This window comes from Thalassophryne amazonica, chromosome 1 (assembly GCF_902500255.1).
Source record: "Thalassophryne amazonica chromosome 1, fThaAma1.1, whole genome shotgun sequence".
NCBI classification, from domain to species: Eukaryota; Metazoa; Chordata; class Actinopteri; order Batrachoidiformes; family Batrachoididae; genus Thalassophryne; species Thalassophryne amazonica.
Genome location: NC_047103.1, coordinates 174407863 through 174429398, shown reverse-complemented (window position 1 = coordinate 174429398; position 21536 = coordinate 174407863). Strand labels below are relative to the sequence as shown.

Genomic DNA, 21536 nt, shown 5'->3' with positions numbered 1-21536 from the left:
GACCAGGAGGTCTGCCGTCTCCTGGGCCGTCGGGAGCTTCGGGAGGGCCACGAAGTGGGCCGCCTTGGAGAACCGGTCCACTATCGTGAGAATTACAGTGTTGCCCTGGGACGGCAGGAGGCCCGTGATGAAGTCCAGGCCGACGTGAGACCAGGGGCGATGAGGCACCGGCAGGGGTTGGAGGAGTCCCGAAGTCCTCCGATGGTCTGCCTTGCCCCTGGCGCAGATGGTACAGGCCTGGACGTAGTCCCGGACGTCGGCTTCCAGGGACGCCCACCAGAAGCGCTGCTGGACTACTGCCACGGTCCTACGCACTCTGGGATGACAGGACAGCTTGGACCCGTGACAGAAGTCCATTACGGCAGCTCTTGCCTCTGGTGGGACGTACAGTCTGTTCTTGGGGCCGGTCCCCCGGTCTGGGCTCCTTGCCAGGGCCTCCCGGACGGTCTTCTCCACGTCGCAGGAGAGGGTGGCCACGACAGTGGACTCGGGGATGATGGTCTCGGTGGGGTTCGACAGCCCCGCTTTGGCTTCTTCTTTGTGCACCCGGGACAATGCATCTGATTTTTGGTTCTTGGTCCCGGGGCGGTACGTGATCCGGAAGTCAAAGCGCCCGAAGAACAGAGACCAGCGGGCTTGCCTGGGGTTCAGCCACTTGGCAGTCCGGATGTACTCCAGGTTCCGATGGTCCGTGAAAACCGTGAAGGGCAACGATGCCCCCTCCAGCAGGTGTCTCCACTCTTCAAGAGCCTCCTTCACCGCGAGGAGCTCCCGATTGCTGACATCATAGTTCCGTTCAGCTGGGGTCAACCTGCGGGAAAAATAGGCACAAGGATGGAGAACCTTATCAGCCTCCACGCTCTGGGACAGCACGGCTCCTATCCCTGAGTCAGAGGCGTCCACTTCCACTATGTACTGGCGATCAGGATCAGGCTGCACCAGAACTGGTGCAGTCGAGAACCGCCGTTTCAACTCCTGGAACGCGGCTTCGCACCGATCCGACCAGGCGAAGGGGACCGTGGTGGAGGTCAGGGCAGTCAGGGGGCTAACTACCTGACTGTAACCTTTAATGAACCTCCTGTAGAAATTTGCAAAGCCGAGGAACTGCTGTAGTTTCCTGAGGCTTGTTGGTTGGGGCCAATCTCTCACCGCCGCAACCTTGGCCGGATCAGGGGCGACGGAGTTGGAGGAGATGATGAACCCCAGGAAGGACAAAGAAGTGAGGTGGAACTCGCACTTCTCGCCCTTCACAAACAGCCGGTTCTCCAACAACCGCTGTAGGACCTGACGTACATGCTGGACATGGGTCTCAGGGTCCGGGGAAAAGATGAGTATATCGTCCAGATATACGAAGACGAACCGATGCAGGAAGTCCCGCAAGACGTCATTTACCAAAGCTTGGAACGTCGCGGGGGGCGTTAGTGAGGCCGAACGGCATGACCAGGTACTCAAAGTGACCTAACGGGGTGTTGAATGCCGTCTTCCATTCGTCTCCCTTCCGGATCCGAACCAGGTGGTACGCGTTTCTAAGATCCAATTTAGTGAAAATTTGGGCTCCATGCAGGGGCGTGAACACTGAATCCAACAGAGGTAACGGGTATCGGTTGCGAACCGTGATTTCGTTCAGCCCTCTGTAATCAATGCATGGACGGAGTCCGCCGTCCTTTTTACCCACAAAAAAGAAACCAGCACCCATCAGGGAGGTGGAGTTCCGGATCAGCCCAGCAGCTAAAAAGTCCCGGATGTAGGTCTCCATTGATTCGCGTTCCGGACGTGAGAGGTTGTACAACCTACTGGACGGGTACTCAGCGCCCGGGACCAAATCGATGGCACAATCGTACGGTCAGTGCGGGGGAAGAGTGAGCGCCAGATCTTTGCTGAAAACGTCAGCCAGATCATGGTACTCCTTTGGCACCGCCGATAGATTGGTGGGGACTTTAACCTCCTCATTAGCCGTCGTGCCGGGAGGAACCGAGGATCCTAAACACTCCCGGTGGCAAATTTCGCTCCACTGCATCACAACCCCGGACGGCCAATCTATCCGGGGATTGTGCTTCACCATCCATGGAAATCCCAAAATCACTCGGGAGGTAGAAGGTGTTACATGGAACACTATCTCCTCCCTGTGAATTCCAGACACAACCAAAGTCACTGGCTGTGTCTGATGTGTGATTAATGGAAGCAGGGTGCCATCTAGTGCTCGCACCTGCAATGGTGCCGGCAGAGCCACCAGGGGGAGCCCTACTTCCTTTGCCCATCTGCTATCTAGCAGATTCCCTTCCGACCCCGTGTCTACCAGTGCTGGGGCGTGAAGGGTTAAATCCCCATAAAGGATCGTTACTGGGATTCGTGCAGATTTGCGGGGTTTCCCCGCGTGCGTGTTATGACCCACCCTTAGCCCAGTTTCTAAGGACGGGCGTTGTAGTTTGACCGTTTTGGGGCAGTCCTGCTGCATATGCTCACAAGAGCCGCAGACAAAACATTCCCTGCGGGCCAGCCTCCTTTGTCTGACGTTTGTTTTTATTTTGGCCCTGCTCGTGTCCATAGCCTCCTCAGCAGGGGGAGCTGTAGCCACACGGAGCTCTCTGGCAGTGAAGCGTGGGGACGACGTCACCCTTTCGGAACCGGAAGGGGGAGGGACGGCTCGTGCCCGGTCACGCCCCCCGGCCTGCTCCCGACGATGCTCATTCAAACGGTTGTCTAAGCGTATAACCAAATCGACAAGCCCGTCAAAATCCCGTGGTTCCTCCTTAGCCAGCAGGTGCTCCTTTAGGACCAGAGACAGTCCATTTACGAAGGCGGCGCGGAGCGCAACGTTATTCCAGCCGGACCTCGCTGCCGCGATGCGGAAGTCGACTGCATACTCGGCTGCGCTGCGGCGCCCCTGTCTCATTGACAGCAGCACGCTCGAAGCGGTCTCGCCTCTGTTGGGATGGTCAAAAACTTGTTTGAACTCCTGTATAAACTCAGCATAAGATGTTAGGAGCCGTGAATTCTGCTCCCAAAGCGCCGTAGCCCAGGCGTGTGCCTCTCTTCGAAGCAGACTAATAACATAAGCCACCCGGCTGGCGTCTGACTCGTACATGACAGGACGCTGTGAAAAGACGAGCGAACACTGCATGAGGAAATCTGCGCACGTCTCAACACAGCCTCCGTACGGTTCCGGAGGGCTTATGTATGCTTCAGGGGACGGTGGGGGGGGTCGTTGAACGACCAGTGGAACGTCTGTTACAGGCCCAGGACCAGCCAGAGGAGTGGCTGCAGCAGCGCCCTGATCGCGCGCTTCCACCCTGGCGGTGAGAGCCTCCACCCTCCGGTTAAGGAGAACATTCTGCTCGGCCACTAAATCCAGCCGAGCCGTGAAGGCGGTTAAGATTTGCTGCAGCTCACTCAACACGCCTCCCGCTGACGCCTGCGCTCCTGGCTCTTCCATTGGCCGTTCAAACTCGGGTTGACGCCCGTCGGAGTCCATGACGATTGGCCGAGAAATCCTGTTGTGAAGGTGTCGTAGCACGGACCCACAACAGGGGGCACAAATGAACGGACAATGAGTAAGCCAAAAAGTAACAATTTAATGTTGTGATAATACACAACTAAATTCACAGAATTTGCACAGTCAATTAACACCAGGTGACGTGTGGGCAGGCTCGAAGATAGAAGACCCCCGACGAGAGAGAAGCCGCGTCCCACACGGCTTCCACCACCAACGGTCTGAAGAACACCGGAGCCGCCAAGTCTCGAGTCCTCAGATGGCCTCTGTCTTCGGCTGTCGACCCTGGTACTGCTGGCAGAAAGCAGAGATAAGATGTATGAGTGTGAGTCTGCACACTCAGTAATCCACAGTCCAAACACAGTTAGGAGGGAGCACCTCCACCTCCAATCACACACACTCGTGCAGCTCCTGGTCAACCACTTATCTGGGTTGGGGTGTGAGGCGAAGCCATCGCTGTCACACCAAACGCCAATCCTCCAGATAAGGCAACACTCCAGGAAAACGGCTGCAATAGAAGTTCAGGTTATTACACACAAAGTGTTAGTCAGCAGAGAAATTACCTTTCCAATGGTAGTCGATTTCTCGGCGAGGAGGTGGAGTTGCAGTCCGGCCTTTATGGTGATGATAATGAGTGACAGCTGGTGCGATGAGTGACAGCTGTCACTTCTTCTGGGTCTGGCGCCCTCTCGTGCTTGGAGCCCGCACTCCAAGCAGGGCGCCCTCTGGTGGTGGTGGGCCAGCAGTACCTCCTCTTCAGCGGCCCACATAACACTAACTGCTCCTCATATAGGCCTATTAGTCTCCTTGGAGTTGACACAAAAATATTGAGTAAAGTTCTTGCTAAAAGGCAAGATCCATACATTCCTTTTTTGGTACATAGTGATCAGAATGGGTCCGTGCAGGGTCGTCATGGCTTTCATAATATTAGAAAGGTTCTCAACATAATTCACTCCCAAAATAATTCCAGGGATACAGCATTGTTATTGCTAGATGCTAGACAAGCGTTCGACAGAATTGAATGGCCTTATCTGTTTAATTTGTAACCAAGATATGGATTTGGGGAAACGTTTTTGAAATGGATAGAATTACTGTATATCAGCCCTATAGCTCGAGTAATGACAAATAACAATTTATCAAGCCCGTTAATGTTGGAGAGGTCAAGCCCTCAGATATCATTGTGCGCAGATGATGTTATCCTCTTTTTGTCAAACTTGTCAAACAGTATCCATACAGTATAACGTTTAATTAATAAATTTGGTCAGTTTTCTGGATACTGTATTAATAATACAAAATCTTCTATACTTTTTTGAACAAAGACGAAAGAATTAATCCAGTTATAAGTACACCTTTCTTTACTGCGTGGGAGGGCTTTACCTATCTTGGAATTAAGATTACTCCCCAAATTAACACAATTGTTGAAGCAAACTATGACCCACTGAAAGAGGTACGAGACTCGATTGAAAGCTGGATAACCATGCCGATATCAACAATCGGCCGGATCAACATAATCAAGATGTCTATTTTGCCCAAATTTCTATACCTGTTTCAGTCTCTTCCAATGCCATTGTCAAAATCCTTTTTTAAAGAAATTAACAGCATATTTTGCAGGTTCATCTGGAACAACAGAAAATCTAGACTTAGACTCAGTTTACTGTAATATGCCATATGATAGGGGCGGATTACAAATGCCCAGTTTACACTGGTACTACTGAACCGCTCAGCTGTGCAGTACTATGTTCTATTTTGTCACACAACCTTCTCCCGCATGAGTTCATATTGAACAGGCATCATTATCTAAGCTGTCATTAAACCTGTATTTATATTCAGCAGATTTTAAAACCTTAAAAAAAAAAAAAAAAAATCCCTTCCTTAAAAACGCTATTGATATATGGTTCAAAGCTCATAGACATATTGGCGATAGTCCCTCCATCTCCCAATTTTCACCCATTTGGGGTAACACACAGTTTACTCCTGGCAGGGCAGACGGTGGTTTTCGGATTTGGGCCAACAGGGGGGTGCAAAAAATCAGAGATATATATGCTGAGGGCACTTTGCTAACATTTAGTGAACTCTGCTCGAAATATTCACTTTCTAAAAAACACCTTTTTAAATACTTACAATTGAGGCACTTCATCTCGACAAAGCACCACCCAGTTACACGTGAGCCACCACTGTCCATCCTTGAGGATATTATGTCAAAACATATGCACGGAAAATGGCAAATATCCATAATGTATGCGGCACTTGTCTCGCACGACAAGGAGTCTAGTCATGACAAAAGGAGGGCATGGAGTCTAGACATTAAGGAAGACATCGAAGAAGCTGAATGGGCGACAGCTTGTTTAAAAGCTCAGTCACAAACCATTAACACCCGAATTAAATTATTGCAACACCAGTGGCTAATGAGGACATATATGACCCCTGAGAAATTGAATAAATGGTTCCCCGCAATTCCAGATACATGTGCGATATGTTTGATTGAGAAAGGTTCTTTAATTCATTGTGTATGGGAATGCTCTAAGTTGGTAGCTTTTTGGAAAATGACTGTCCATACTCTAAGTAAAATTACAGGTGTCCAAGATCCATGCTCAGCAAAACTTTGTATTTTGGGGATATATCCTAATAACTTTTATTCTAACTCCAAGTGTAAGATCTTGATTAACTTTGGCCTCCTGCAGGCCAGGAGGATGGTGGCTCTGTCTTGGAGAGAGAGTGAAGTATCTTCTGCACTGTCCTGGATTAGAGAGATGGCGCGGTGTGTTGCATTAGAAAAGCTAACCTATGTAATTAGAGGTAATGCACAAGAATTTGAAGAGGTCTGGACACCCTTAATGGAATTCCGAAAGCAATCATGGCTTATATTTATTTGCAAGACTGTTGAGTGTGATTTTTTTCTTCTTTCTTTCTTGTGTGTGTGTGTGTGTGCGTGCGTGTGTGCAGGCCTAGTGTGGTGTGTATTGACGTGTGTTGTTAAATTTCTATTGAAAATCAATAAAAACATTGTCCTAAAAAAACCTGTTCACCTGTGGAATGTTCCAAACAGGTGTTCTTTGAGCATTCATCAATGTTCCCAGTCTTTTGTTGCCCCGTCCCATCTTTTTTTGAAACGTGTTGCAGGCATCCATTTCAAAATGAGCAAATATTTGCACAAAAACAATAAAGTTTATCAGTTTGAACATTAAATATCTTGTCTTTGTGGTGTTTTCAATTGAATATAGGTTGAAGAGGATTTGAAAATCACTGTATTCTGTTTTTATTTACATTTCATACAACGTCCCAACTTCATTGGAATTGGGGTTGTAATAATAACAATGATGATAATAATAATAATAATAAGAAGAAGAAGAATAGTCTTTATACATAGATAAGTACCCACAACAAAATTTGTCCTCTGCATTTAACCATCCTAATTACAGTTAGACACAATCCAACCACTAGGGGTAGTGGGCAGCCGCAGTCTGGTGCCCGGGGACCAACTCCAGATGTAGAGAGGCTGCCTTGGTCATGGGGAGACCCTAAATTAGAATGTTTTTGATTGTGGGAGGAAACCGACGCAGACACAGGAGAACTCCACACAGAAAGGACCAAGTGGGAAGGGATCCCATGACCTTTCTTGCTGTGAGGCATCAGTGCCAAACACTAAGCCACCATACACACAGACTATATAGACATTTTTTTATTTGAGGAAGTAACTTGGATGAGTATGAAATCTCTTGAAAACCAACATGACATCCAGTTGGTGTAGCTTAAACATCCACCAATAATTAGCTTCAATATGTCTGGTTCATGGAAACATGCCAGACTTTTAGCAATTTTTGCAGTTGATTCAGCTTGTAATCTGGTGTGAATGGGTGATCCCAATGGGCTCAATGCTAGTGCACGAAATGTTAGTTGGATCCCTCAAAATGGAGCTAAAGTTGACACTTGTACATGGGCAAGAGCTGGTGCACATTTGTCCACTGGAGCCAGAATGGAACTGGACATGCTGAATTTCATAAAGCAATGTACAGCAATTGAGTCTGCTAGTTTGATTACATTATTTATGACTACTTTTAAGTTGACTGTAGAATTTGCCTTACGTATGAATAGCTCGACAGATAACTTCTGACCCCTGGCCAGCCTTCCTTAGTGTGATGGCCAGGTTCTTGGCTCTGTTTGCCTCCAGGAGAGACACTTTGGACGGAGCTTTCTGAGGAAGCTTCTGCCTAGACATAGTTAGGTCCACCGCTGAACCCTGGGCTTTCGTCTTAAACAACTCCTCAAAGCCCTCCATGTCCAGATCCTGCAGAGAGGAAAAAAAGACAGATGTAGACACAGAAAATCTTTACTGCATACAGATACACTTCTGCTGACTGAGTCCAGGAACTTACTAAAGGCCTGAAACTTCGTCTTGATCCAGAACAATTACAAATTCAGACACCCTCATTTCTCAAGTGCCATGTAACTCAACTGGTAATCGAAAGTATTGCTTTCTGGCTTAACTCTTTCAGTCACCCCGATAGTCTGGTACAGTGCCCATAAAACATCAGATGCCGCCCTAATTCATCTATTGATCTCACACTCCAGTTTACCCCCCACTTGTGAACTCGAACCCGAGATACTTAAACTCCTCCACTTGGGACAATAACTCTCCCCTGAACCTCTGGGTCAGGAGAGAGTCGGAAATCCACCATTTCTGACAGAGGATCATGGTCTCAGATTTGGAGGTACTGATCCTCACCCTCGCCCCCCACATACACACACACATTTTCGGGGGTGGGAGGGGGGGGGTGTTGTAGAGGCAAACCTCTCACCTCCCCCCAGACTTCATGGTTTGTGACAGACTTAAGTCTGATATGATAATACTAGAATTGTTTTTCATATGCTTTTCAAAAGCCTAGGCATGCACCTGGGAAAATGCAGTGAGTGAATGAATGAGTTCATAGTCTCCAGTTTTACATCATAACTTAAAAACAATAAATGCTATCATCTTGTAACTCTCCAAATTAAAAGGGCACATAATGAGGAGAAGCTTATTAGGTGTTGATGAACTTTGATGTACCAGACATCCAAACAGCATTTCTCATGTCGTATTCTATATGGATGTGCCTGCTACAGTGAAGAAAATAAGTATTTGAACACCCTGTGATTTTGCAAGTTCTCCCACTTAGAAATCATGGAGGGGTCTGAAATTTTCATCTTAGGTGCATGTCCACTGTGAGAGACATAATCCAAAAAAAAAAAAAAGAAAAAAAATCCGGAAATCACAATGTATGATTTTTGAAGTAATTTATTTGCATGTTACTGCTGCAAATAAGTATTTCAACACCTGCCAATCAGCAAAAATTCTGGCCCTCAAAGACATGTTAGTCCACCTCTAAAAAGTCCACCTCTACTCCACTTATTATTCCAAATTAGAAGCACCTATTTGAGGTCGTTAGCTGCATAAAGACACCTGTCCACCCCACCCAATCAGTAAGACTCCAACTACCAACATGGCTAAGACCAAAGAGCGGTCCAAAGACACCAGAGACAAAATTGTAGACCTCCACAAGGCTGGAAAGGGCTACGGGGCAACTGCCAAGCAGCTTGGTGAAAAAAGATCAACTGTTGGAGCAATTATTAGAAAATGGAAGACGCTAAACATGACTGTCAGTCTCCCTCGGTCTGGGGCTCCATGCAAGATCCCACCTTGTGGCATATCAATGATCCTAAGAAAGGTGAGGAATCAGCCCAGAACTGCACGGGAGGAGCTGGTCAATGACCTGAAGAGAGCTGGCACCACTGTTTCCAAGGTTACTGTGGGTAATACACTAAGACGTCATGGGTTAAAATCATGCATGGCACGGAAGGTTCCCCTGCTTAAATCAACACACGTCCAGGCCCGTCTTAAGTTTGCCCATGACCATCTGGATGATCCAGAGGAGTCATGGGAGAAAGTTATGTGGTCAGATGAGACCAAAATAGAACTTTTTGGTCTTAATTCCACTCGCCGTGTTTGGAGGAAGAAGAATGCTGAGTACCATCCCAAAACACCGTCCCTACTGTGAAGCATGGGGGTGGAAGCATCATGCTTTGGGGGTGTTTTTCTGCACATGGGACAGGACGACTGCACTGTATTAAGGAGAGGATGACTGGGGCCATGTATTGCGAGATTTTGGGGAACAACCTCCTTCCCTCAGTTAGAGCATTGAAGATGGGTCGTGGATGGGTCTTCCAACATGACAATGACCCGAAGCACACAGCCAGGATAACCAAGGAGTGGCTCCGTAAGAAGTATATCAAGGGTCTGGAGTGGACTAGCCAGTCTCCAGACCTAAACCCAACAGAAAATCTTTGGAGGGAGCTCAAACTCCATGTTTCTCAGTGACAGCCCAGTAACCTGGCTGATCTAGAGAAGATCTGTGTGGAGGAATGGACCAAAATCCCTGCTACAGTATGTGCAAACCTGGTAAGAATCTACAGGAAACGTTTGACCTCTGTAATTGCAAACAAAGGCTACTGTACCAAATATTAACATTGATTTTCACAGGTGTTCAAATACTTATTTGCAGCAGTAACATATAAATAAATTATTTAAAAAAATCATACATTGTGATTTCCGGATTTTTTTTTTTTTTTTTTTTGATTATGTCTCTCACAGTGGACATGCACCTAAGATGAAAATTTCACACCCCTCCATGATTTCTAAGTGGGAGAACTTGCAAAATCGCAGGGTGTTCAAATACTTATTTTCCTCACTGTATCTCCAAGTGTCTGGGCTGGTTGTGGGGAATAATGTTATCATCACATGTATTATGGAACCAAAGAACAGGCTGAAATGGGTTTGCCATTTTCTTTCATTTCTAAAGCCCAGGTCTGGTGGACATCAAGGCCACGATTGATGAAGCAATAAATCACTTTCTATTCTTTGGTGTTCTCAGTTCTAAAGGAGTAGTCTCATTTCACACAATTTTACCTGTAGGATGGCCTCATCATCAATGTCATTGAAGACAGTTCCATTGATCTGATTTGGTTTCAGGGCAACCCAGTTCAACACAGGCATCCGGAATTTAGTTTGTATAGGTTTCTTGATCTTCACGGCTACAAAGAAACAGACATATGATTTCATGAAAATCCAAAACAAGAAGAAGAAGATCTCTCAGTTTCCACAGTGACATGTCAATTTAATTCAGATTATTAGTTTACATTCATGTAGGCAACAGTGGTCAGGAAAAGCATTGTCAGGAGTTTTTTTTTTTTTTTGAGGAAGAAACCTCAAAAAGTCCACCTCCACTAAACTTATTATTCCAAATTAGAAGCCCTTAGCTTCACTAACAGTACCAGTACCAAAAATCTTTTTGCAGATGATGGGAAAAACTAAAGGTGCAATGATTCATCCCCTTGGCAATAATTATGGAATCACTGGCCTCAGAGGATGTTCATTCAGTTGTTTAATTTTGTAGAAAAAAAGCAGATCACAGACATGACACAAAACTAAAGTCATTTCAAATGGCAACTTTCTGGCTTTAAGAAATACTATAAGAAATCAGGAAAAATAACTGTGGCAGTCAGTAACGGTTACTTTTTTAGACCAAGCAGAGGGAAAAAAAATATGGACTCACTCAATTCTGAGGAATAAATTATGGAATCACCCTGTAAATTTTCATCCCCAAAACTAACACCTGCATCATATCAGATCTGCTCGTTAGTCTGCATCTAAATCATCACACAATGTTGCAAAAGATGTTGGTTGTTCACAGTCAGCTGTGTCTAAACTCTGGACCAAATACAAACAACATGGGAAGGTTGTTAAAGGCAAACATACTGGTAGACCAAGGAAGACATCAAAGCGTCAAGACAGAAAACTTAAAGCAATATGTCTCAAAAATCGAAAATGCACAACAAAACAAATGAGGAACGAATGGGAGGAAACTGGAGTCAACGTCTGTGATCGAACTGTAAGAAACCGCCTAAAGGAAATGGGATTTACGTACAGAAAAGCTAAACAAAAGCCATCATTAACACCTAAACAGAAAAAAACAAGGTTATAATGGGCTAAGGAAAAGCAATGGTGGACTGTGGATGACTGGATGAAAGTCATATTCAGTGATGAATCTCGAATCTGCATTGGGCAAGGTGATGATGCTGGAACTTTTGTTTGGTGCCGTTCCAATGAGATTTATAAAGATGACTGCCTGAAGAGAACATGTAAATTTCCACAGTCATTGATGACATGGGGCTGCATGTCAGGTAAAGGCACTGGGGAGATGGCTATCATTACATCATCAATAAATGCACAAGTTTACGTTGATATTTTGGACACTTTTCTGATGTTTGGGGATGATGAAATCATTTTTCAAGATGATAATGCATCTTGCCATAGAGCAAAAACTGTGAAAACATTCCTTGCAAAAAGACACATAGGGTCAATGTCATGGCCTGCAAATAGTCCGGATCTTAATCCAATTGAAAATCTTTGGAGGAAGTTGAAGAAAATGGTCCATGACAAGGCTCCAACCTGCAAAGCTGATCTGGCAACAGCAATCAGAGAAAGTTGGAGCCAGATTGATGAAGAGTACTGTTTGTCACTCATTAAGTCCATGCCTCAGAGATTGCAAGCTGTTATAAAAGCCAGAGGTGGTGCAACAAAATACTAGTGATGTGTTGGAACGTTCTTTTGTTTTTCATGATTCCATCATTTATTCCTCAGAATTGAGTGATTCCATATTTTTTTCCTTGTGCTTGGTCTAAAAAAGTAACCGTTACTGACTGCCACAATTTTTTTTCTTGATTTCTTATAGTGTTTCTTAAAGCCAGAAAGTTGCCATTTGAAATGACTTTAGTTTTGTGTCATGTCTGTGATCTGCTTTTTTTCTACAAAATTAAACAACTGAATGAACATCCTCAGAGGCCGGTGATTCCATCATTTTTGCCAGGAGTTGTATATTCCTATGATCCAACTACACTGATCTGTGCTCAGCAAGTTGGCCTTCTGAACAACATATATCGATCCAATATCGTTTTAAAAGGTAATCAATCGAATGTATCAATACTAGGAAATAACATATTTTATATGGATGTGTTTTGTTAGCACTTTTAATGATAAAGAAACTTTACTTGATTCAGTCTGCCTGTCTGTGACATCATCGCAACATGGCAGCAGACAACAAAACATAGCTTGGCCGATGCAGAGGAGAAGCCGATGAGCGAGAAACTATCACGCTACCATTGCGGTCCACTCTGTGGAAACGCTTTGGCTTTTGCGAAGACGGAGATATTCTAAATAAGTCCCTCGCAGTTTGTAGGCTAGTTCACACAATACAGAAGGAGTAGCAATAATGACGGACAACTGAACATCATGCTCAAATCAATGGTGGAAAATGAAGACCTTTGTTCTGCAAACCAGAGTTTTAAATGACACTCATACTGGTAAAAATATTGGTGCAGAGTGGAAAATCAACAAGAGTCCTGCCATCAAATCAAATTAAATCAAATCAATTTTATTTATATAGCGCCAAACCACAACAAACAGTTGCCCCAAGGTGCTTTATATTGTAAGGCAAAAGCCATACAATAATTACAGAAAAACCCCAACGGTCAAAACGACCCCCCTGTGAGCAAGCACTTGGCAACAGTGGGAAGGAAAAACTCCCTTTTAACAGGAAGAAACCTCCAGCAGAACCAGGCTCAGGGAGGGGCAGTCTTCTGCTGGGACTGGTTGGGGCTGAGGGAGAGAACCAGGAAAAAGACATGCTGTGGAAGAGAGCAGAGATCAATCACTAATGATTAAATGCAGAGTGGTGCATACAGAGCAAAAAGAGAAAGAAACAGTGCATCATGGGAACCCCCCAGCAGTCTAAGTCTATAGCAGCATAACTAAGGGATGGTTCAGGGTCACCTGATCCAGCCCTAACTATAAGCTTTAGCAAAAAGGAAAGTTTTAAGCCTAATCTTAAAAGTAGAGAGGGTGTCTGTCTCCCTGAGCCGAATTGGGAGCTGGTTCCAGAGGAGAGGAGCCTGAAAGCTGAAGGCTCTGCCTCCCATTCTACTCTTACAAATGCTGGGAACTACAGGTAAGCCTGCAGTCTGAGAGCGAAGCGTTCTATTGGGGTGATATGGTACTATGAGGTCCCTAAGATAAGATGGGACCTGATTATTCAAAACATTATAAGTAAGAAGAAGAATTTTAAATTCTATTCTGGAATTAACAGGGAGCCAATGAAGAGAGGCCAACATGGGTGAAATATGCTCTCTCCTTCTAGTCCCCGTCAGTACTCTAGCTGCAGCATTTTGAATTAACTGAAGGCTTTTCAGGGAACTTTTAGGACAACCTGATAATAATGAATTACAATAGTCCAGCCTAGAGGAAATAAATGCATGAATTAGTTTTTCAGCATCACTCTGAGACAAGACCTTTCTAATTGTAGAGATATTGCGCAAATGTAAAAAAGCAGTCATATTTGCTTAATATGTGCATTGAAGGACATATCTTGATCAAAAATGGCTCCAGGATTTCTCACAGTATTACTAGAGGTCAGGGTAATGCCATCCAGAGTAAGGATCTGGTTAGACACCATGTTTCTAAGATTTGTGGGGCCAAGTACAATAACTTCAGTTTTATCTGAATTTAAAAGCAGGAAATTAGAGGTCATCCATGTCTTTATGTCTGTAAGACATTCCTGCAGTTTAACTAATTGGTGTGTGTCCTCTGGCTTCATGGATAGATAAAGCTGGGTATCATCTGCTTAACAATGAAAATTTAAGCAATGCTTTCTAATAATACTGCCTAAGAGAAGGATGTATAAAGTGAATAAAACTGGTTCTAGCACAGAACCTTGTGGAACTCCATAATTACCCTTAGTCTGTGAAGAAGACTCCCCATTTACATGAACAAATTGTAATCTATTAGATAAATATGATTCAAACCACCGCAGCGCAGTGCCTTTAATACCTATGGCATGCTCTAATCTCTGTAATAAAATGTTATGGTCAACAGTATCAAAAGCAGCACTGAGGTCTAACAGGACAAGCACAGAGATGAGTCCACTGTCTGAGGCCATAAGAAGATCATTTGTAACCTTCACTAATGCTGTTTCTGTACTATGATGAATTCTAAAACCTGACTGAAACTCTTCAAATAGACCATTCCTCTGCAGATGATCAATTAGCTGTTTTACAACTACCCTTTCAAGAATTTTTGAGAGAAAAGTAAGGTTGGAGATTGGCCTATAATTAGCTAAGATAGCTGGGTCAAGTGATGGCTTTTTAAGTAATGGTTTAATTACTGCCACCTTAAAAGCCTGTGGTACATAACTAACTAATAAAGATAGACTGATCATATTTAAGATCGAAGCATTAACTAATGGTAGGGCTTCCTTGAGCAGCCTGGTAGGAATGGGGTCTAATAGACATGTTGATGGTTTGGAGGAAGTAACTAATGAAAATAACTCAGACAGAACAATCTGAGAGAAAGAGTCTAACCAAATACCGGCATCACTGAAAGCAGCCAAAGATAACGGTACGTCTTTGGGATGGTTATGAGTGAAAAACTACTGACGAGATAATCTATCTCACTCACAGAGTTTAGGTAGCTACTCTGCACTGTGTTGGTATATGGCATTAGAGAACATAACAAAGAATGAATCATATCCCTAAACCTAGTTACAGCTCTTTCCAAAAGACTTCTACTGTAATGAAACTTATTCCCCACTGCTGGATAGTCCATTAAAGTAAATGTAAGTTATTTAGAAATGATCAGACAGAAGGGGGTTTTCAAGGAATACTGTTAAGTCTTCAATTTCCATACCATAAGTCAGAACAAGATCTAAAGTATGGTTAAAGTGGTGGGTTGACTCATTTACATTTTGAGCGAAGCCAATTGAGTCTAATAATAGATTAAATGCAGTGTTGAGGATGTCATTCTCAGCATCTGTGTGGATGTTTTTCTGTATCTGTTAGCTGTTTAATCTGCGCAGTTAGATTGATCTAGTTATCTAGATTACGATTTGTTTCCCAGTGTAATCTTTACGTGCCTTAACTAAAGCACTCATTCTGCTGAATCACCTCTAAATTATTTACACATTATTCACTTTGCGTGTTTTTAGGAATCCGCTAGCTTAGCGTAGCTACTAGCTCTTAGCCGATTTAGCATGGCGGCTTCTCCTGTCTCTCCCGCACTTTTCTGCTCTGGGTGTGAAATGTTTAGTTATTCCTCGGCCTCCTTTAGCAGTAATGGTACTTGTAATAAGTGTAGCTTATTCGTAGCTTTGGAGGCCAGGCTGGGCGAATTAAAGACTCGGCTCCGCACCGTGGAAAATTCTACAGCTAGCCAGGCCCCTGTAGTCGGTGCGGACCAAGGTAGCTTAGCCGCCGTTAGTTCCCCCCTGGCAGATCCCGAGCAGCCGGGAAAGCAGGCTGACTGGGTGACTGTGAGGAGGAAGCGTAGCCCTAAACAGAAGCCCCGTGTACACCGCCAACCCGTTCACATTTCTAACCGTTTTTCCCCACTCGACGACACACCCGCCGAGGATCAAACTCTGGTTATTGGCGACTCTGTTTTGAGAAATGTGAAGTTAGCGACACCAGCAACCATAGTCAATTGTCTTCCGGGGGCCAGAGCAGGCGACATTGAAGGAAATTTGAAACTGCTGGTTAAGGCTAAGCGTAAATTTGGTAAGATTGTAATTCACGTCAGCAGTAATGACACCCGGTTACGCCAATCGGAGGTCACTAAAATTAACATTAAATCGGTGTGTAACTTTGCAAAAACAATGTCGGACTCTGTAGTTTTCTCTGGGCCCCTCCCCAATCAGACCGGGAGTGACATGTTTAGCCGCATGTTCTCCTTGAATTGCTGGCTGTCTGAGTGGTGTCCAAAAATGAGGTGGGCTTCATAGATAATTGGCAAAGCTTCTGGGGAAAACCTGGTCTTGTTAGGAGAGACGGCATCCATCCCACTTGGATGGAGCAGCTCTCATTTCTAGAAATCTGGCTAATTTTCTTAAATCCTCCAAACCGTGACTATCCAGGGTTGGGACCAGGAAGCAGAGTGTAGTCTTACACACCTCTCTGCAGCTTCTCTCCCCTGCCATCCCTCATTACCCCATCCCCGTAGAGACGGTGCCTGCTCCCAGACTACCAATAACCAGCAAAAATCTATTTAAGCATAAAAATTCAAAAGAAAAAATAATATAGCACCTTCAACTGCACCACAGACTAAAACAGTTAAATGTGGTCTATTAAACATTAGGTCTCTCTCTTCTAAGTCCCTGTTGGTAAATGATATAATAATTGATCAACATATTGATTTATTCTGCCTAACAGAAACCTGGTTACAGCAGGATGAATATGTTAGTTTAAATGAGTCAACACCCCCGAGTCACACTAACTGTCAGAATGCTCGTAGCACGGGCCGGGGCGGTGGATTAGCAGCAATCTTCCATTCCAGCTTATTAATTAATCAAAAACCCAGACAGAGCTTTAATTCATTTGAAAGCTTGTCTCTTAGTCTTGTCCATCCAAATTGGAAGTCCCAAAAACCAGTTTTATTTGTTATTATCTATCGTCCACCTGGTCGTTACTGTGAGTTTCTCTGTGAATTTTCAGACCTTTTGTCTGACTTAGTGCTTAGCTCAGATAAGATAATTATAGTGGGCGATTTTAACATCCACACAGATGCTGAGAATGACAGCCTCAACACTGCATTTAATCTATTATTAGACTCTATTGGCTTTGCTCAAAAAGTAAATGAGTCCACCCACCACTTTAATCATATCTTAGATCTTGTTCTGACTTATGGTATGGAAATAGAAGACTTAACAGTATTCCCTGAAAACTCCCTTCTGTCTGATCATTTTTTAATAACATTTACATTTACTCTGATGGACTACCCAGCAGTAGGGAATAAGTTTCATTACACTAGAAGTCTTTCAGAAAGTGCTGTAACTAGGTTTAAGGATATGATTCCTTCTTTATGTTCTCTAATGCCATATAACAACACAGTGCAGAGTAGCTACCTAAACTCTGTAAGGGAGATAGAGTATCTCGTCAATAGTTTTACATCCTCATTGAAGACAACTTTGGATGCTGTAGCTCCTCTGAAAAAGAGAGCTTTAAATCAGAAGTGTCTGACTCCATGGTATAACTCTCAAACTCGTAGCTTAAAGCAGATAACCCGTAAGTTGGAGAGGAAATGGCGTCTCACTAATTTAGAAGATCTTCACTTAGCCTGGAAAAAGAGTCTGTTGCTCTATAAAAAAGCCCTCCGTAAAGCTAGGACATCTTTCTACTCATCACTAATTGAAGAAAATAAGAACAACCCCAGGTTTCTTTTCAGCACTGTAGCCAGGCTGACAAAGAGTCAGAGCTCTATTGAGCTGAGTATTCCATTATCTTTAACTAGTAATGAGTTCATGACTTTCTTTGCTAACAAAATTTTAACTATTAGAGAAAAAATTACTCATAACCATCCCAAAGACGTATCGTTATCTTTGGCTGCTTTCAGTGATGCCGGTATTTGGTTAGACTCTTTCTCTCCGATTGTTCTGTCTGAGTTATTTTCATTAGTTACTTCATCCAAACCATCAACATGTTTATTAGACCCCATTCCTACCAGGCTGCTCAAGGAAGCCCTACCATTATTTAATGCTTCGATCTTAAGTATGATCAATCTATCTTTGTTAGTTGGCTATGTACCACAGGCTTTTAAGGTGGCAGTAATTAAACCATTACTTAAAAAGCCATCACTTGACCCAGCTATCTTAGCTAATTATAGGCCAATCTCCATCCTTCCTTTTCTCTCAAAAATTCTTGAAAGGGTAGTTGTAAAACAGCTAACTGATCATCTGCAGAGGAATGGTCTATTTGAAGAGTTTCAGTCAGGTTTTAGAATTCATCATAGTACAGAAACAGCATTAGTGAAGGTTACAAATGATCTTCTTATGGCCTCGGACAGTGGACTCATCTCTGTGCTTGTTCTGTTAGACCTCAGTGCTGCTTTTGATACTGTTGACCATAAAATTTTATTACAGAGATTAGAGCATGCCATAGGTATTAAAGGCACTGCGCTGCGGTGGTTTGAATCATATTTGTCTAATAGATTACAATTTGTTCATGTAAATGGGGAATCTTCTTCACAGACTAAAGTTAATTATGGAGTTCCACAAGGTTCTGTGCTAGGACCAATTTTATTCACTTTATACATGCTTCCCTTAGGCAGTATTATTAGACGGTATTGCTTAAATTTTCATTGTTACGCAGATGATACCCAGCTTTATCTATCCATGAAGCCAGAGGACACACACCAATTAGCTAAACTGCAGGATGGTCTTACAGACATAAAGACATGGATGACCTCTAATTTCCTGCTTTTAAACTCAGATAAAACTGAAGTTATTGTACTTGGCCCCATAAATCTTAGAAACATGGTGTCTAACCAGATCCTTACTCTGGATGGCATTACCCTGACCTCTAGTAATACTGTGAGAAATCTTGGAGTCATTTTTGATCAGGATATGTCATTCAAGCGCATATTAAACAAATATGTAGGACTGCTTTTTTGCATTTACGCAATATCTCTAAAATCAGAAAGGTCTTGTCTCAGAGTGATGCTGAAAAACTAATTCATGCATTTATTTCCTCTAGGCTGGACTATTGTAATTCATTATTATCAGGTTGTCCTAAAAGTTCCCTAAAAAGCCTTCAGTTAATTCAAAATGCTGCAGCTAGAGTGCTGACGGGGACTAGAAGGAGAGAGCATATCTCACCCATATTGGCCTCTCTTCATTGGCTTCCTGTTAATTCTAGAATAGAATTTAAAATTCTTCTTCTTACTTATAAGGTTTTGAATAATCAGGTCCCATCTTATCTTAGGGACCTCGTAGTACCATATCACCCCAATAGAGCGCTTCGCTCTCAGACTGCAGGCTTACTTGTAGTTCCTAGGGTTTGTAAGAGTAGAATGGGAGGCAGAGCCTTCAGCTTTCAGGCTCCTCTCCTGTGGAACCAGCTCCCAATTCAGATCAGGGAGACAGACACCCTCTCTACTTTTAAGATTAGGCTTAAAACTTTCCTTTTTGCTAAAGCTTATAGTTAGGGCTGGATCAGGTGACCCTGAACCATCCCTTAGTTATGCTGCTATAGACGTAGACTGCTGGGGGGTTCCCATGATGCACTGTTTCTTTCTCTTTTTGCTCTGTATGCACCACTCTGCATTTAATCATTAGTGATCGATCTCTGCTCCCCTCCACAGCATATCTTTTTCCTGGTTCTCTCCCTCAGCCCCAACCAGTCCCAGCAGAAGACTGCCCCTCCCTGAGCCTGGTTCTGCTGGAGGTTTCTTCCTGTTAAAAGGGAGTTTTTCCTTCCCACTGTAGCCAAGTGCTTGCTCACAGGGGGTCGTTTTGACCGTTGGGGTTTTACATCATTATTGTATGGCCTTGCCTTACAATATAAAGCGCCTTGGGGCAACTATTTGTTGTGATTTGGCGCTATATAAAAAAAAAATTGATTGAAAATTGATTGATTGATGTTAAAATCACCCACTATAATTATCTTATCTGAGCTAAGCACTAAGTCAGACAAAAGGTCTGAAAATTCACAGAGAAACTTACAGTAACAACCAGGTGGATGATAGATTACAACAAATAAAACTGTTTTTTCGGACTTCCAATTTGGATGGACAAGACTAAGAGTCAAGCTTTCAAATGAAAGCTTGACTCATCATCACAGATAATGCCAGGAACAAGCCCAGTTCAGTCCACAGATTACCTGCTTCGCACAACTATCCAGGTATTTATTTCACAGTCACACTGGTTGAATTTTATTTCTTGGTTCATGTCATTTCATTCATTCTGAAGCAGCAGGACCTTCGTGGCCGGGACGATGGTGGGGGATCGAACCCAAATGGCTCACACAAAAGACCGTTCCTCTACCAGGTCAGCCAAAGGGGAACTCCCCGTTAGCCAAGCTAGCGGAAACGTCTTTTCAATTGGGACCCGGGACTTTCATCCCCCTACACATCTCCCCACCATTTTTGACTTCGTCCCGAAGTCACAGGTGCATGTTAGCATACTCTGTGACCCACATCCTGTTCGTGACGCCAGATTGAAGCAGCAGGACCTTCGTGGCCGGGACGACGGTGGGGGATCGAACCCACGCGGCTCGCACAAAAGACCGTTCCTCTACCAGGTCAGCCAAAGGGGAACTCCCCGTTAGCCAAGCTAACGGGAACGTCTTTTCAGTTGGGACCCGGGACTTTCATCCTGCTACAATTCCATCTTACATAAGACCTCCTGTTCACTGACCTCCCCAACAAACAAAGACTGAATTATTCTGCTTCCCATTTCAGATGTTTTCTTTTGCTTAATTGTATTCATGGAATTTACAAAATTAGCTCCAATATTTGCAAAAAAACAAATTAAATTCATTAGCATTAGTATTTTTGCTGTTGATATACACAACATCATTCTCAATAAAATAATCCAGTAGCTGTTTTTGTTTAGAGTTTAATTAAAAAGTTACTGAATTGATTTCAAGTCACTGAATCCTTTCGGACTGGATCGTTCAAAATGAACCAACATCATCCTTGAATCGTATCGGCAACCATGGAACATGATATGAATTAAATCATTGTTAAAATGAATCGTTACACCCCTAGAAAAAAAACATTTAGTACAAAAACCATTTAGCATTTAAACTAAGCCAAGTGCTTAGCACTGTTGCCTCACAGCAAGACGTATGTGGGAATGCTTCCCACATCATTTTTTCTGTCTGGAATTTGCATGTTCTCTCCTTGTCAGCGTGGGCTTCCTCCTGTTTCTTCCCACTAATCAAAAAATGTTTATTTCAGGTCTCCTGCTTTTCTGTGCCTGATCAAGGCAGCATCCCAACATCTGGAATTGGTCCCCAGGCACCGGACCAACCACTAGGGGTAGTGGCTGCCCACTTCCCCTACTGGTTGGATTGCAGGGGACAAATTTCATTGTATGTACAGACAATAACAATAAAGGCCCTTCTAAGTCATATGAAAGAAAGAGCAGTTGGGTGTATAATCTGTATTTGAATGACTCCATGGGACTAGACT

At 43.8% G+C, this 21536-nt stretch overlaps 1 protein-coding gene across 3 annotated transcripts in view; it reads right to left on the bottom strand.

Moving 5' to 3' along the window:
- fmnl2b (formin-like 2b) overlaps positions 1 to 21536 on the bottom strand; it is a 360828-nt gene that overhangs the window by 128484 nt on the left and 210808 nt on the right. For all 3 annotated transcript variants that reach the window (XM_034179825.1, XM_034179807.1, XM_034179816.1), the window contains 2 exons: positions 10431 to 10555; positions 7573 to 7775 (listed from right to left, as the gene is read on the bottom strand). In XM_034179825.1, coding sequence (XP_034035716.1) covers positions 7573 to 7775; positions 10431 to 10555 — 328 coding nt within the window. The remainder of the gene's footprint in view (positions 1 to 7572; positions 7776 to 10430; positions 10556 to 21536) is intronic.